We start from the raw sequence: 16,994 nt of genomic DNA on the forward strand, positions 1-16,994 counted from the left end.
TAATGATCGCCATTGTGGCATCTTTCGCAGTGCGTTTGGTTGGGGCATAATGACGCTCCACTCCACAGAGATGTTGTTGATTCCGGTGTCACTTGGGCAAGGCACTTTAACCAAGCTGCACGCATATCGGACTAGACTTTAGAAAAATGAACAGCACCCTTCAAAATTAGATACACAGTTTTTTGATAAACGATGTCTCAGTATTTGTTAAGACACATATAACATTGTCATGCTTGTTTTCCCAATGAATATATACACAAAAAGACTTTAGATCTTCAATTTTCTTTCTTTTTTTCAGTTTTTCAGTTTCTTTTTAAAAAAACGCTGATAGCCAAAAAGCCAACGCGTTTCGTCCGTCACCGGACTTCTTCAGGGCTATACATGATAAAAAAGATACAAAAACACATATTTACGGAGTGCAATCCATAGAAGAGGCAAAATGCCTAAACAAACAAACGTTATTTAAGCAAACAGAGAACCAGAACTTTTATCAATATTACAGAGATATTTTCACCCCTGATCACTTTTTGGGAAAACATTTTCATGAATAAAAATACTAGATAATAGAGAGAAAACACAAAAACTCATATACCCTCAAAGTACATATCCACAATTGTACATAAACCTAAATAGAATAGTATAACAGATGTGCATGGGTACCCATACCTACAGTTGCTTGGTAGTCTTTTTTACACTATTAACCAATAAAGCCACAAAGAGAAAATGTCAACAAACTCAATAAGATCATATACACAAATACATTTATCTACAATTACTGCCATTTCATATGTCAAAATTATAAAAAACATATTGGTCAATGTAACAGTCAAGGGAAATACATTTAAAAAAATACCTGAAAAAACGTATAATAGTCAAATTCATAAATGCTGCATAGTTTCGCGTCAAAAAAGATCATCTGAAAAAATAATAATAGCCTATGAGCATTCTAATACAGTCCATCTTGTTGGTGTTTAATCTAACCAGTTTATACAACTTTATTATACTCACAAAAAAGTCAAAGGAGAGTCCTTTCTTATCTATGGAGTTGTGATAGTTCAAAATGATGTCATAAGATGTAGCAACGATTTTAGATTGGCCAAGGTAAGCCTTAAAAGGAAAGTAAAAAAGGAACAATGTTTTGTTTTCCATACAAAAAGTAAGAAAAAAGTCTTAATAACAAAACACACACAAATTTAGATTAATAACTAAAAAATTAGCCAACCCATAATAATTCATGGACACGTTCACCACATATAATACCAATTTTGAGAAATGGGATGAATAAACTAGAAAGTAATCTAGTGGAAATTATTTAGACGTCCTCAGTCTAAAGTATAGTATAAGATAAGACGCAGCCCCATCTATGTTAGATACGAGAATGCAAAGTATTGCCCCACCTAATAGAAACATATTAACAAGAAGTGAAGAGCAGCGCCAACTTGGATAAGTCCAGGGTAGACAAAGTCGTTATCAGTAGCCTGACCAATTCGCATATGGAAGGGCCCTACAAACTTGTATGCGTGAACAAAATATATCCCCACGCTAAATAGTCGTGCCCCAAGGCAGTTCTAATACTTAGAACTCGACGGAAGAGAAAGTCGTAAGCTCCACTTACCAGCAAAACGCAACGACGAACGTAGCAACAGGTCCTCTGGTTCAAGTGAAAGGCACAGAGGGCCTTGCTTATATACCCAAGATAATTAATAAATAATTGAATGATTGCTAAAGAGAGATCCAATTTTGAAGACGTGCGGACGTGGTGAGTGAAAAGGTCGTAATCGCACCATGTTAAGTGGGCTGTGTAGCCGGCAAAAAGCGGCGCCATTTTGAAAGAGCAAAGTTCCTATCCACACAAGTATTACCATGTGCCGACAAAGAGTACATAGCTTTAAAGGTTATCAACACATAATAAATAGTGATAAACTAACCCAAAAGGAAATATACTATATTATAACAAAGTTAGACAGATCGTGAATAGTTCGTAGAACTCAATTTAAAAATTAGGCGAGAAACGTGCTCCCATAATAACACGAAACACGTAGTAGGTTAATCTATATAACCTGTGATCACTTATAAGTCAATGTGCGAGAATTGTCAAAAAAGTCTTTAATAATGTCGTATGAGGACGATTTATGAATTGCTCAATCGAGGTAAGGACGGTATTTTTTTAAAACGAATAAGGCGACTTCACAAAACAGTACCGCCATATTGAAACAGCCATGTAATGCGAAAAAGCGTATAACATTGCGGTATGAGAAACAACAAAGTAAGTGAATAGCCGCCGAACAACGCGACATCACGAGACCACAAACTCCCTAAATCAATACACCATATTAAAGAATGATGTTAAACATAAATGAATTATGCGCGTACCAATGTGAAAAATCTACCAGAATCCATAACAAATTTGCAAAGAATATTGCGAGTGATGTAGTATAACTCAACGTAACTCGTACTGCGTCTATACATCAAAAATGGACGGATGGCAGTATATAATTACTGTGTAGGAAGAAATCACATAAAAAGCATGTCTGTATGAGACAGACAGAGTATCAGCAACATGTGGGGGCAAAAGGAAGAGGCAAAATGCAACGCCATATTGAAAAAAGTCAAGCAATGCATAAAAATTGTTCAAAAAAATCTCTGAAGATCAAAATTACGAATTAGCACTGGCCACTGTTCAATAGGAAAAGGCAGTGTGTATTGGAAAGTACAACACATCTAAAAGAGGTCCTTCTCAAATGAGAAAAAGCGGCAAGAGCAGTTGTTGTAAAGTAAAACAATAAAATGAACATATCAGATAGTCTGTAGTGAGTGTATCGTGAGTCAAAGATTCATCATTGCTAAGAGAGCAGGTTATACATGGCAGATGGAATTTCTATCCAAACTGATAACAGAGACCTATATGCAGCAAGACTCAGGGTTTGGGACTGTAAATGTCAACCTTTACAAAAAATGATGAAATTCATTGTTAGTATTCATACCCTGGTGAACCGACCTCAGTCTGCAAATCCAACGGGATTCTTGTTGTATCAGGAATAGAGCTCTGTCACCGCCTCTGGCATTAATTTCCACATGGTGAATAGCATGGAAATTAATAGCATCATCATGGGGATGACAGTCCAAAATATGTTGTGCTACTGGACTACGTACATCCCGATTTCTAATATCCCGCAGATGCTCCTGAATTCTCACTTTCAAGCTTCTAATGCAGCTACCCACATATATCTTTTCACCAGGGTATGAATACTAACAATGAATTTCGTCATTTTTTGTAAAGGTTGACATTTACAGTCCCAAACCCTGAGTCTTGCTGCATATAGGTCTCTGTTATCAGTTTGAATAGAAATTCCATCTGCTATGTATAACCTGCTCTCTTAGCAGTGATGAATCTTTGACTCACGAGACACTCACTACAGACTATCTGATATGTTCATTTTATTGTTTTACTTTACAACAACTGCTCTTGCCGCTTTTTCTCACTTGAGAAGGACCTATTTTAGATGTGTTGTACTTTCCAATACACTAGGCCTTTTCCTATTGAACAGTGGCCAGTGCTAATTCGTAATTTTGATCTTCAGAGATTTTTTTGAACACTTTTTATGCATTGCTTGACTTTTTTCAATATGGCGTTGCATTTTGCCTCGTCCTTTTGCCCCCACATGTTGCTGATACTCTGTCTGTCTCATACAGACATGCTTTTTATGTGATTTCTTCCTACACAGTAATTATATACTGCCATCCGTCCATTTTTGATGTATAGACGCAGTACGAGTTACGTTGAGTTATACTACATTACTCGCAATATTCTTTGCAAATTTGTGATGGGTTCTGGTACATTTTTCATATAGGGACGCGCTTATTCATTTATGTTTAACATCATTCTTTAATATGGTGTATTGATTTAGGGAGTTTGTGGTCTCGTGATGTCGCGTTGTTTGGCGGCTATTCACTAACTTTGTTGTTTCTCGTACCGCAATGTTATACGCTTTTTCGCATTACATGGCCGTTTCAATATGGCGGTACTGTTTTGTGAAGTCGCCTTATTCGTTTTAAAAAAATACCGTCCTTACCTCGATTGAGCAATTCATAAATCGTCCTCATACGACATTATTAAAGACTTTTTTGACAATTCTCGCACATTGACTTATAAGTGATCACAGGTTATATAGATTAACCTACTACGTGTTTCGTGTTATTATGGGAGCACGTTTCTCACCTAATTTTTAAATTGAGTTCTACGAACTATTCACGATCTGTCTAACTTTGTTATAATATAGTATATTTCCTTTGGGTTTAGTTTATCACTATTTATTATGTGTTGATAACCTTTAAAGCTATGTACTCTTTGTCGGCACATGGTAATACTTTTGTGGATAGGAACTTTGCTCTTTCAAAATGGCGCCGCTTATTGCTGGCTACACAGCCCACTTAACATGGTGCGATTACGACCTTTTCACTCACCACGTCCGCACGTCTTCAAAATTGGATCTCTCTTTAGCAATTATTCAATTACTTATTAATTATCTTGGGTATATAAGCAAGGCCCTCTGTGCCTTTCACTTGAACCAGAGGACCTGTTGATACGTTCGTCGTTGCGTTTTGCTGGTAAGTGGAGCTTACGACTTTCTCTTCTGTCGAGTTCTAAGTATTAGAACTGCCTTGGGGCATGACTATTTAGCGTGGGGATATATTTTGTTCACGCATACAAGTTTGTACGGCGCTTCCATATGCGAATTGGTCAGGCTACTGATAACGACTTTGTCTACCCTCGACTTATCCAAGATGGCGCTGCTCTTCACTTCTTGTTAATATGTTTCTATTAGGTGGGACAATACTTTGCATTCTCGTATCTAAGATAGATGGGGTTGCGTCTTATCTTATACTATACTTTAGACTGAGGACGTCTAAATAATTTCCACTAGATTACTTTCTAGTTTATGCATCCCATTTCTCAAGATTGGTATTATATGTGGTGAACGTGTCCATGAATTATTATGGGTTGGCTAATTTTTTAGTTATTAATCTAAATGTGTGTGTGTTTTGTTATTAGGACTTTTTTCTTACTTTTTGTATGGAAAACAAAACATTGTTCCTTTTTTACTTTCCTTTTAAGGCTTACCTTGGCCAATCTAAAATTGTTGCTACATCTTATGACGTCATTTTGAACTATCACAACTCCATAGATAAGAAAGGACTCTCCTTTGACTTTTTTGTGAGTATAATAAAGTTGTATAAACTGGTTAGATTAAACACCAACAAGATGGACTGTATTAGAATGCTCATAGGCTATTATTATTTTAAATAGGATCCTCTGTGATTTCGTCTGGGGCTCCTCCAGGCATCGGCTGGCACCCGGAAGCTGTTCCTCCCCACAGATGAGGGCGGATTCGCTGCCCCCTGCTTTGAGCACTATTACCTCATTGCACAACTTCAGTGGGTTGCTCGCTGGTTAGCAGACAGGGGAAGGGTGGACACGGCCACCAGGGACCCCCCATACACACTGGAGCAAATACAAGTGCTGTTTCACCCACTGACCACCTCGGTGCGCCCTGCCCCGCTACTGCTGATGGTGGCATATCAGTGCTTTCCCAAGACGCTGAGACTCACACGAGCAACCCTTCCATACATGCCAGCGGTATCCTTGGAGGGCTCACCGGGAGGAGGGGGGGCCTTACGCGCCTTATGCTAGAGAGGTGGCATGATAGAGGCATACAGATGCTAGGCGACCTATACAGGGATGGGGCGCTGACACCATATGAGACACTGGTCACTGACGAGGGGCTCCCACCAGGGGGGTTCCTACTGCATCGCTCCCTACTGGCATGCATGGCAAAGGGATGGGGGGATGTTGCGACGGAGCCTGAACAGCACCTTACCATACAATATTTGCACGTCATGGGAAGGGGGAGACACCTGGTTAAGTGGTTCGCTGCGTCGCTGAGAGTGCACACGGCAATAAGCCTAGACGCTTTACAGGGCAAATGGGAGCAAGATCTGGGCGGGCCCTTGAAGATAAAGAATGGGAGAAAGTCCTTCAGAGTCCTGCGAGGATTCCCCAGAACATGCGGTTTCGCCAAATTCAGATCTACATAATACACAGGGCCTACCTAACTCCAGCCTTAATCAATAGGTATTTTCACAGGGCGGACGCGGCCTGCCCCTGATGCGAGGCTGTGGACGCTGACATACTGCACATTATGTGGGGATGTGCAGGGCTGGGCACTTACTGGGAGGACATCAGTAGGCTCCTTGCGCAATGTACCGGGTGCATCATCCCATGCAACTGGCCTGAATTCCTTCTACATCTATTTAAGAGGCCCCGGAAAGATAAAGCATCGTCCCGGTTCCTAAAGTTGGGGTTGGTGGTGGCGGTGCGTCTTCTCACCAAGAGATGGACGGTGCGGGACCCATCCAGCACGCAGGCTTAGACCCCGTCCCTTCAGGCGCGGGCTAGGGCGGAATGGACCGCTATACGGCGGGAGGAAACAGTGGGACTCCGTAGGGAACCTATGGCAGAGACCTGGGAGCGTATGCTTCCCAACCTACAGTCGGGCGGGGTAGCTGCAGCTGAAGGAACGGTGGAAGGCTAGGCGGGACTGCAGCTAACTAGGGGATGCGCGCTGCGGTCACCATGCATGGCAACTTGCAGGATGCAATGCGTGAAGCTGAAGGCAGGGGAGCGATGGGAGCTGAAGGCGCGTGGGGACGGGGGAAGGACATCTGAATGGGTGGAGGGTGGAGGGGTGGGAGACAGGAGTGGGTACCGGAAGCGATGGGGGGACAATATTGACTGTCTGCTCATGACCATGTCGCACTGTGCTTGGCTGCATTAGCAAAGTTAAAAGTTTACTGTTTGGAAATATAACTCATTTCTGTACCTAGTGCTGGGTCGCATAGGCCCCCCTTTATTTTATTTGAGTTTGGATGCACTCGGGCACAATTGCTAATTACAGGAATGTTTGCAAAACACAATGCAGCACCTCAGGGGCATAATGCGTTCAAGTATTTGACAATCGAAATATAAATGCAGTAATGTGTTGGATGAATATGTATGTGCATTGTATCATTTGTGGAAATAAAAATGAAAAATGCCAATAAACAGATTTGACAAAAAAAGACCATAAAGAGCATGCATCAAAAGAAAAAAAAGGCAAACTAATATGCTCACATATCACTTCGTCTTTTAAAAATAAATTCAAGTTTTGAAAAGCTCCAACCTTACTATTTAAAATGAAAATGACTATTTTTGTTTATTTTCATTTGTGAATTAAGTAACATATTTCATAATTTATGTCTCGGTTTGATGTATACTTGTTTCTCTATTTTTGTATATAGTTTTGAGGTTCAAATTGTAAAATTTGCTTAGTCTGGGGGCCCTAGTTTTCATTAGTGATTCAGTCGGGTCCACAGAACTCAAACGGCTAAGAACCACTGGCTTAGACCTTATATGTGATCTTCTGCTGTGAGAAGTGTATCAATGCAGAAAAAAACTTAATTTTATCTGTGCTCCTTATATTTTGATATGTTTGTATATTTTTAGTAAATACAACACAAGCAATGACATTTAAACTGGGTTTTTCATACCTTAATACATGCCTCAGCTGAGTAGAAAGCCATGAAGAAGTAGTTCATTGCTTGTAGTTCGTAGCCATAAATGTGTTTTTCACGTGGTATGAAATACAGTGCAACTGGAAATGTGTTCATTAATATAGATAGATAAATTATGAATTCAAATTCATTAGTACAGACAATCTTGTAACAGATTTTCAGTGCTTTGATCCTGCAAAGGAAAATGGTGAAAAAAGCTATTATTTATGCGGTGTGTAGGGCAAACTATTTAAAATATTTGTTGTGCAAAGAGACAGGTCCCCAAAAAGGGCTATAGTAATAATTCAGATATTTCTCGTACACAAACACATTTTATACTTGGTCTCTTGTCTTTGCTTAGTTTTCAGTTTTCTAAATCTTTGGGAAAATTCAGTTATCAATGTTTTCAATTTTCGTAAATAGTTTCCAAGCACATGGATAACCTGTCAGGACAAAGCCATGTCAGTTGCAAGGGTTACATTCAAAAATTGCAAAACCTGTGGAAAAACAGATTTAGTGCATACATAAACGGTAAGAGACTGGTGCTGCGCCTGCTCTAGTCCAAGAATATGTGCTGTGTGCCACAATCAATGCACATATCAGTGCTGAATGAAGGAGTTATGGGGCATATTAGCAAGAACCTTGTTAAAATTATCGCCGTTTTAGTAGCAGGAAACTGCCGCTAAAACGGCGATAATTGGCTTGCTAATATGCGTTATGGATATCCAATAGAAGCCCAGGTTAGATGTCCTGCACATCTAACCTGGGCTTCTATTGGAATTATATAACGCATATTAGCAAGCCCATTATCGCCGTTTTAGCGGCAGTTTCCTGCCGCTAAAACGGCGATCATTTTAAAGAGGTTCTTGCTAATATGCCCCTATGATTTCATTAACAACAGAGTAGGCATGGTTACACAGTCAATGCCAAGTCGTTAGCAATGTCATATTTAGAACATATGTATACCCGGGGCCATATTATGATGCCCCTTTGCGGGTGCAGAACAGAGCCAAGCGCTTGCTTTATGTGCCTGCAGTGCGTAGATGAATTCATTTAACCCAACATTTTGATCAGGTAGTACTTTAGATAGATCAGCTCCATAGCAGTGAGAACAGTTTGCCCCTTTCTGTTTCTGAGCTATGCTGTCTGAAAATAAAGCACCAATTTGTTTATTTAAGTGTCTGCTTGTCTGTAGAGAGAACATCTCAGACTAAGTGAAGGAGTGCTAAGCACATGAATGGAGTGTGATCACACATACAATATTAAAAGAATCTGAAGCTGCACGGCCAAATGGAGACAAGTGGTAAGAGCCCTGTCTAACAGGCGGCACAGCCACAAAGTGTATGCACATTCATGTCAGAAGCCACAAAATAGTACCGGAGGGCGGCTCTGAAAGTAATGCAGTCCTGATTAGAGTACATTCAAAATACATACATACTAAACGAAGATGCGGAGTCTGGACTCAGACGGCTGACAAAAGGAAAAACCAATCTGCATCTTTAATGAATGGACGTAAAGCCCTGACGAAAACAGGTCTGCTCTTATGATAATTTTATCATATAGACTCTACGCAGTATCCCTATTTCACTTTCCCCACACATTTTTCTCTCTCTCAGCGTCCCTCAATTTTACGTTCTTTCACGAATTAAAGGTTTCTTTCACTACAAACTGTAACACCAAAAGCTCCAGAGATTCAGCCTTCCTTTTGTGTTTATGCACAACACACTACACTACATGTATGTGTTTATGTACCACGCACTACATAAAAAACTGGAGGCAGAAGATTTTCAATAGGCTAGATCCTCTTCCGCACCATGTTGTAACTTGATCACCAAGAAAGGTAACCTACTCTGGGAAATTTTCCAAGTTGATCTATATCAGTTACTGTGTGTACCTACACCCACGAGAATAAGGCTCTTTCATTATATAAGAACCCTCACCCGCATCATCATTATGGCATATATGTACATCCGGATGGGCTCAAACTCATTTAAGGGAGCTCTTAAGATATTGTCTACCTTGGGGGTCTATTTAATGGATGGTTTGAATTGCCTTTAGAAGCATAAAATACGACACTTTTTCTGTGGAGTATAGACACAAGAGGTAGCTACTTAGGAAAACTGGCAATCAATGATGTTGATGAAATAGAATATTTTTCCATAGGAGGCTAGCTCTCTTGGTAAATAAATTATAACATGTGGAAGTGGATCTAGCCTATCTGTAATCTTCTGCCGCCATTTTTTAATGGAAGGGTTATTGTTGTAGTGCACAGCTTTGGAAGTAACACACACCATCAGGGAATTACCTTCCTGATACAGTCTATTTTTATTCCTCCATAGACTCAAAATATTACCATCCCAAATAGGGGTAATTCTAGCCACACACTAGCAACAGAAACATTTAAACACTGTGGGGCAGACCTACAAGGAAGTGCTTCGGCGTGGTAATGCAAGCCCTTTGGCTGCGCCACGCTGCGGCGCTTCCGAAGCACAGGGAAGCGACATATTTACAAGAATATGTTGTATCTCTGTGCTTCCCCCTGCACTGGCGCACAAACTGCAGCCATGCGCTGGCTTAGGCACCCTTGCACCATGATGCAGGGATGCCTGCGTAGTAGAGAGATTGTTTTTGCGCAGGAAGGGGCACCTTCCTGCACAAAAAACAATCACTTGAGGAATTTTCCTCTTTCAATGCATGCTGTAGAATGCAGCATGCATTGAAAGAGGAAACAAGCATTGGCAAAGCCAATAGGTCTCGCTTTTGGGACCTTATAAGTATTTAGTTATGCAGCACAATATCCTTGGTGCAACAACATTAACCGTTGCATGGCTAAACACTTATAAGGTCACAAAGGCGAGACCTATTGGCTATGCCAATCCTTCTTTAAAGGAAGCATGGGATTTCTCCTGACATTTTGGGACTTGTCATCTATCATATCTCATACCAACCTGTAAAGTGGAGCTGACTGAAGAGACACTTTGCCTTAAAATGAGAAGTAGTTTTGAAGGTAGACAGATTTGTCTATGAAATAACTTGGGGTTGATGAGCGGGGGAGGGGAGAATGTATTTACTGAAGGTAAGAGTGAAGACTTGACTTTCGGTACAGCAGCAAAATCTTTTCTAGGCTTTCAGATTTCATGTTCTCCACGCTGAGCGTCTGCTTTTTATTCAGCTACTATACTTAAGGGTAAAGGACTTTGTGGATGATATTAAAGTCCTAGTTCTTCCATATCTCTAATCAATTTTTTGGACATGCATGGGGTGATGGGCGAAAGGGACATTGGAAGAATCCAGAGGATTCATCTTTTGTACTTTCACAGTATTCAGAAAGTAAGTGACAGGCTGCCATTGAGTCAAGTTATCCCCACCGAAAGGTTGCTCCTGACGCAAAACAAAAGAGAAACCTTTGAGTTTCTGTGAATATTTGATATTATGGTAATCAGAAACAATTTTTGATGTTATTTTTGACTTTCGGGTCCCTAAAAACATATACAATGATACCACACATGGGCATATAAACAGTTGTACCCTATATCCCAAATAATGGGCAGCCATTTTGAAAAATCTGCCATATTGGATTAACGCTTCATGATAGAGTGGTAGACTTTTCACCTTTGTTTTCTACGGAAAATTTTCAATAAGAATCCACTCACAGAAATTGTATTGCAATTAGTTCTAGGTTAGCCGATTTTTTTGAACTAATTTGACTGGACTAATGCATTTCCCACGCTTTTCCTGCCCCAGGGTAGGGCCAAATTTCTTTGGGATTTTAGTTTTTTTTTGTGACAGGTGAAATGCAAGTTTGTGGCATGCAAGATTTGGATGGAAATTCATTATTTAATCTGTTTTCAAGTGCTTCCCAGCTGTCGATGATGGGTACATCTTTTTCACTTAATGAACGTAGAAGAGCACTGCATTTCTCCATAACGGGGGAGGCGGCGCTGGACATCCATTTCATTCTCCTTAGGTTCTCTGAGTGACAGGCTGATAGTGTGTGTGCAATCACCTGATGGTGAGGAATGCTGGGTGATAAAGTTATTACTTGTGGTCCATGTGCTGCGATGTAAGGGCACTCGATTAAGGGGAGCATTTCACTGTTTATTAATGTAAAGTCCAGAAATTATTGGGTTTGACTGTTAGTTCTAGTCCAGGCCGGAGGAGTGTCTGTGGATGAGCGACCGTTTATTACAATGTAGCCTCTTCTGCTGAATTGGAGGACTGTGTATTCGCACAGTTTGGAAGGTCTGAGTCCTGATGGTAATGTTTATATGGCAAAGTGATGGTGAACCGCTGGAAGGATGATCCCTAGGTCCTCGAACTGGTAACGGAAGAGGTTTGTATTAAAATCTCCAGAAATTAAAGAAGGTGAACTGCCGTGTGTGCTGTGTGTTGCATAAAATTTCGGTCAGGCGGTCCAGTATGACATTTTTCTTAGTGATGCATTGGGAGATGTAAACATTTAGTAGTAGTAGCTGGCTATCTGGAGTAGGATTTTCAACCACAATACCAGCAACCCAGTAAACTTCAGATTTTAGCTGTTTGATGCGTGTAGACAGTCTAGTAGATGCATAGATAGAAAGTCCGCCATGCAGTCTACTATACCTTCTCTGCCTTACAGCGGGTGATGTGAATTCTACGTACCCTTCCATTGGGATGCTGGTTGTTAACCAAGTTTCCTGGAGAAGAATAATGTTGTGCTTTTTTAAAAATCCAAGTGCGTCTGGAGATTGGGATTTCGACAAAAGACTGTTAATATTCCTGGAGAAAATTGTTAAACCATGTTCGGTGTTATTTCAATCGATCCGATTCCGGGACAGGGCTGCTGGCAGCCATGACCAGTCTGCACTTCAGGGCCCTGCTGTTCTTCACTGCGCTCAACGTTCCCAACTGGTGAGTGCCTTTTGGCTGACTTTAATACAGAGAAAGGAACAGGACTCATACTGGAAGCTGGAGCCTGGATGGGGGCGAGTATTGAGGGGTAGCAGGGAACTCAAGTTGTTGCTATAATTTTTCCCCAGTTTTTAAATTGGTCGGCTTTTTATTGAATCAGTTCCCTTATGGTGGTGGTCGCTAATGTAATTAGGGTCAATTCTCTTGTTTGGGTGCCCTTACTAGTTTTGAATTCAATGGCGATTATGTCTTTTGATTCCAGCGTGCATAGGTCCGGGTTTAATTTGAAGAGCCTGATTATGTTCCTGCGATTTATTATGTCATGCAGGCCTTAGGAGACATACTCAGGTGTTAACAGCAATTTGGTCTCTTTGCTGTCGGTGGCTGGATTGTGGATTTCAGCAGTTGAGGACTTAGTTGGCCCAAACTTTACATCTGATGCTCGTTGAGGAATGGATATAACGGGGAAGAGTGAGGCTTGCTCGCTGACTTGATTAGTTGATACTGAAGTAGGAGCTGGTTTGCACGTGAGAGCCAGAGGAGTGCAGCTGGATGGGATTGCCGAAAATTGTAAATCCAAACTTTGCTGAGGTTAACTACACGATGTAAGCCTAAACTGTTGATCGTCACTTGAGGTGGGGTAGAAGCGTTAGTGGCGAGGGAACGCTATTCCGGAGGCGTGGTTTTGGCTGACGTGTTAGCAACTGTTGGCTCCTCATAGGCTTGTAGTTGCTTGTTTCTAATGTTTTAGATTTTTCCCTGGGTAATTCAATCAATCAATCAATCAATGCATTTATAGAGCAAGCTACTCACCCGTGAGGGTCTCAAGGCGCTGAGGGGGGTGCTGCTACTGCTCGAATAGCCAGGTCTTGAGGTGTTTCCTGAAGGTGAGGTGGTCCTGGGTCAGTTGTAGGTGTGCAGGGAGGGAGTTCCATGTTTTGGCTGCCAGGTAGGAGAATGATCTTCCTCCGGTGGTGGTTCTGCGAATCCGTGGGACGGTGGCGAGGGTGAGGCTGGCGGAGCGGAGCTGGCGGGTGGGAGTGTGGAACGAGAGGCGGTTGTTGAGGTATTGGGGGCCCATGTCATGGATCGCTTTGTGTGCGTGGGTGAGTAGCCTGAACGTGATCCTCTTGCTGACGGGGAGCCAGTGCAGGTTTCTCAGGTGGGCGGATATGTGGCTGTGGCTAGGGATGCCGAGGATGAGTCGTGCAGAGGCGTTCTGTATGCGTTGTAGTCGTTTCTGGACTTTGGTGGTGGTTCCTGCGTATAGGGCGTTTCCGTAGTCCAGTCGGCTGGTGACGAGTGCCTGGGTGACGGTCTTTCTGGTTTCGGTGGGGATCCACTTGAAGATTTTTTGGAGAATGCGCAGGGTGGTAAAGCAAGAGGACGAGACGGCTTTCACTTGCTTGGTCATTGAGAGAGAGGAGTCCAGGATGAATCCCAGGTTGCGAGCGTGGTCCGAGGGTGTCGGCGCAAAGCCCAGCTCCGTGGGCCACCAGGAGTCGTCCCAGGCAGGTGGGGATTGTACGAGGATGAGGACTTCCGTCTTGTCTGAATTCAGCTTCAGGCGGCTGAGCTTCATCCATTCTGCGACTTCTTTCATTCCTTCCTGGAGGTTGTTTTTGGCGGTGGCTGGGTCTTTGGTGAGAGAGAGTATCAGCTGGGTGTCGTCGGCGTAGGAGATGATGTTGATGTTGTGTTTGCGTGCGATGGCGGTGGGGGGGTCATGTAGATATTGAAAAGGGTTGGGCTGAGCGAGGAGCCTTGGGGGACGCTGCAGATGATCTCGCTGGCTGCTGAGCGGGAGGGAGTGAGGCGGACTCTCTGGGTTCTGCCGGAGAGGAATGAGGTGATCCAGTCCAGGGCCTTTCCTTGGATCCCAGTGTTGAAGAGTCTGGTTATTAGGGTTAATGTTAAAGCTCCCTTGAGCAGTTGGCTGACGAGCCTGGGACCCCGCACCTGTGCGCCTGAGTGGTACTAAACCTGGCAGATATTTGGCAGCCACCGGCAACCCCAGAACACGGCCTATCCCTGCTGACGAGGGGTGATACCCCGAAACACGTGTCCAGGGATGGCGAAGACAGTGAAGATAGCAGAGAATCGAAAGAAGATGCATCGCGGAACACGTAACTACATTAACCAGAGTCCTTAGGGGCGATAACGCCGGTGTGTGAGTAGGGTGCGACCCTACCCCCATTTGTAATGTGAAAGCTCCCTTGAGCAGTTGGCTGACGAGCCTGGGACCCCGCACCTGCGCACCTGAGTGGTACTAAACCTGGCAGATATTTGGCAGCCACCGGCAACCCCAGAACACGGCCTATCCCTGCTGACGAGGGGTGATACCCCGAAACACGTGTCCATGGATGGCGAAGACAGCGAAGATAGCAGAGAATCGAAAGAAGATGCATCGCGGAACACGTAACTACATTAACCAGAGTCCTTAGGGGCGATACCGCCGGTGTGTGAGTAGTGTGCGACCCCACCCCCATTTGTAATGTTAAAGCTCCCTTGAGCAGTTGGCTGACGAGCCTGGGACCCCACACCTACGCGCCTGAGTGGTACTAAACCTGGCAGATATTTGGCAGCCACCGGCAACCCCAGAACACGGCCTATCCCTGCTGACGAGGGGTGATACCCCGAAACACGTGTCCAGGGATGGCGAAGACAGTGAAGATAGCAGAGAATCGAAAGAAGATGCATCGCGGAACACGTAACTACATTAACCAGAGTCCTTAGGGGCGATAACGCCGGTGTGTGAGTAGGGTGCGACCCTACCCCCATTTGTAATGTGAAAGCTCCCTTGAGCAGTTGGCTGACGAGCCTGGGACCCCGCACCTGCGCGCCTGAGTGGTACTAAACCTGGCAGATATTTGGCAGCCACCGGCAACCCCAGAACACGGCCTATCCCTGCTGACGAGGGGTGATACCCCGAAACACGTGTCCATGGATGGCGAAGACAGCGAAGATAGCAGAGAATCGAAAGAAGATGCATCGCGGAACACGTAACTACATTAACCAGAGTCCTTAGGGGCGATACCGCCGGTGTGTGAGTAGTGTGCGACCCCACCCCCATTTGTAATGTTAAAGCTCCCTTGAGCAGTTGGCTGACGAGCCTGGGACCCCGCACCTGGGCGCCTGAGTGGTACTAAACCTGGCAGATATTTGGCAGCCACCGGCAACCCCAGAACACGGCCTATCCCTGCTGACGAGGGGTGGTACCCCGAAACACGTGTCCAGGGATGGCGAAGACAGCGAAGATAGCAGAGAATCGAAAGAAGATGCATCGCGGAACACGTAACTACATTAACCAGAGTCCTTAGGGGCGATACTGCCGGTGTGTGAGTAGTGTGCGACCCCACCCCCATTTGTAATGTTAAAGCTCCCTTGAGCAGTTAGCTGACGAGCCTGGGACCCCGCACCTGTGCGCCTGAGTGGTACTAAACCTGGCAGATATTTGGCAGCACCGGAAACCCCAGAACACGGCCTATCCCTGCTGACGAGGGGTGATACCCCGAAACACGTGTCCAGGGATGGTGAAGACAGCGAAGATAGCAGAGAATCGAAAGAAGATGCATCGCGGAACACGTAACTACATTAACCAGAGTCCTTAGGGGCGATACTGCCGGTGTGTGAGTAGTGTGCGACCCCACCCCCGTTTGTAATGTTAAAGCTCCCTTGAGCATTTGGCTGACGAGCCTGGGACCCCGCACCTGCGCGCCTGAGTGGTACTAAACCTGGCAGATATTTGGCAGCCACCGGCAACCCCAGAAAACGGCCTATCCCTGATGATGAGTGGTGATACCCCGAAACACGTGTCCAGGGATGGCGAAGACAGCGAAGATAGCAGAGAATCGAAAGAAGATGCATCGCGGAACACGTAACTACATTAACCAGAGTCCTTAGGGGCGATACCGCCGGTGTGTGAGTAGTGTGCGACCCCACCCCCATTTGTATGGTTATTAGGGTGCGGTGGCATACGGTATCAAAGGCTGCCGAGAGGTCCAGGAGGATTAGAGCGGTTGTTTCTCCGTTGTCCATCATTGTCCTGATGTCGTCGGTGGCTGCGATGAGGGCGATCTCGGTGCTGTGGTTGGCTCGAAATCCAGACTGGCGGGTCGAGCGAGTTGTTTGCCTCGAGGAATGCAGTCAGCTGTTTATTGACGGTCTTCTCGATGACTTTAGCCGGGAAGGGAAGAAGAGAAATGGGGCGAAAGTTTTTGAGGTCTGCCGTGGGTTTCTTCAGAAGGGGGTTGATTTCTGCGTGCTTCCTGCTCTCAGGGAAGGTGGCTGACGTGAAGGAGTTGTTAATGACATTACGGAGGTGGGGTGCGATGATGATGTCGGCTTTGTTAAAGATATGATGGGGGCATGGGTCCGAGGGGGAGCCGGAGTGGATGGTGTTCATGACATGGGTGGTGTCTTCGGTGCTGATGGGGGTCCAGGTGCTGAGGGTGGTGGTGGGGGTCGTTGGTTTGGTGACTGAAGGCAGAGTCTGGGGTTGGAAGCTGTCGTGT

The 16,994-nt window shown here is 44.1% G+C and overlaps 1 protein-coding gene across 2 annotated transcripts in view; it reads right to left on the reverse strand.

Moving 5' to 3' along the window:
- The window catches only part of LOC144823936 (sperm-specific sodium:proton exchanger-like), an 8,804,346-nt gene that overhangs the window by 3,492,850 nt on the left and 5,294,502 nt on the right, over window positions 1–16,994 (reverse strand). For both annotated transcript variants that reach the window (XM_078682870.1, XM_078682871.1), the window contains one exon: window positions 7,588–7,783. In XM_078682870.1, the coding sequence (XP_078538996.1) occupies window positions 7,588–7,783 (196 nt within the window). The remainder of the gene's footprint in view (window positions 1–7,587; window positions 7,784–16,994) is intronic.

The sequence above is a fragment of the Lissotriton helveticus genome, chromosome 3_1, assembly GCF_964261635.1.
Source record: "Lissotriton helveticus chromosome 3_1, aLisHel1.1, whole genome shotgun sequence".
Classification (NCBI taxonomy): domain Eukaryota; kingdom Metazoa; phylum Chordata; class Amphibia; order Caudata; family Salamandridae; genus Lissotriton; species Lissotriton helveticus.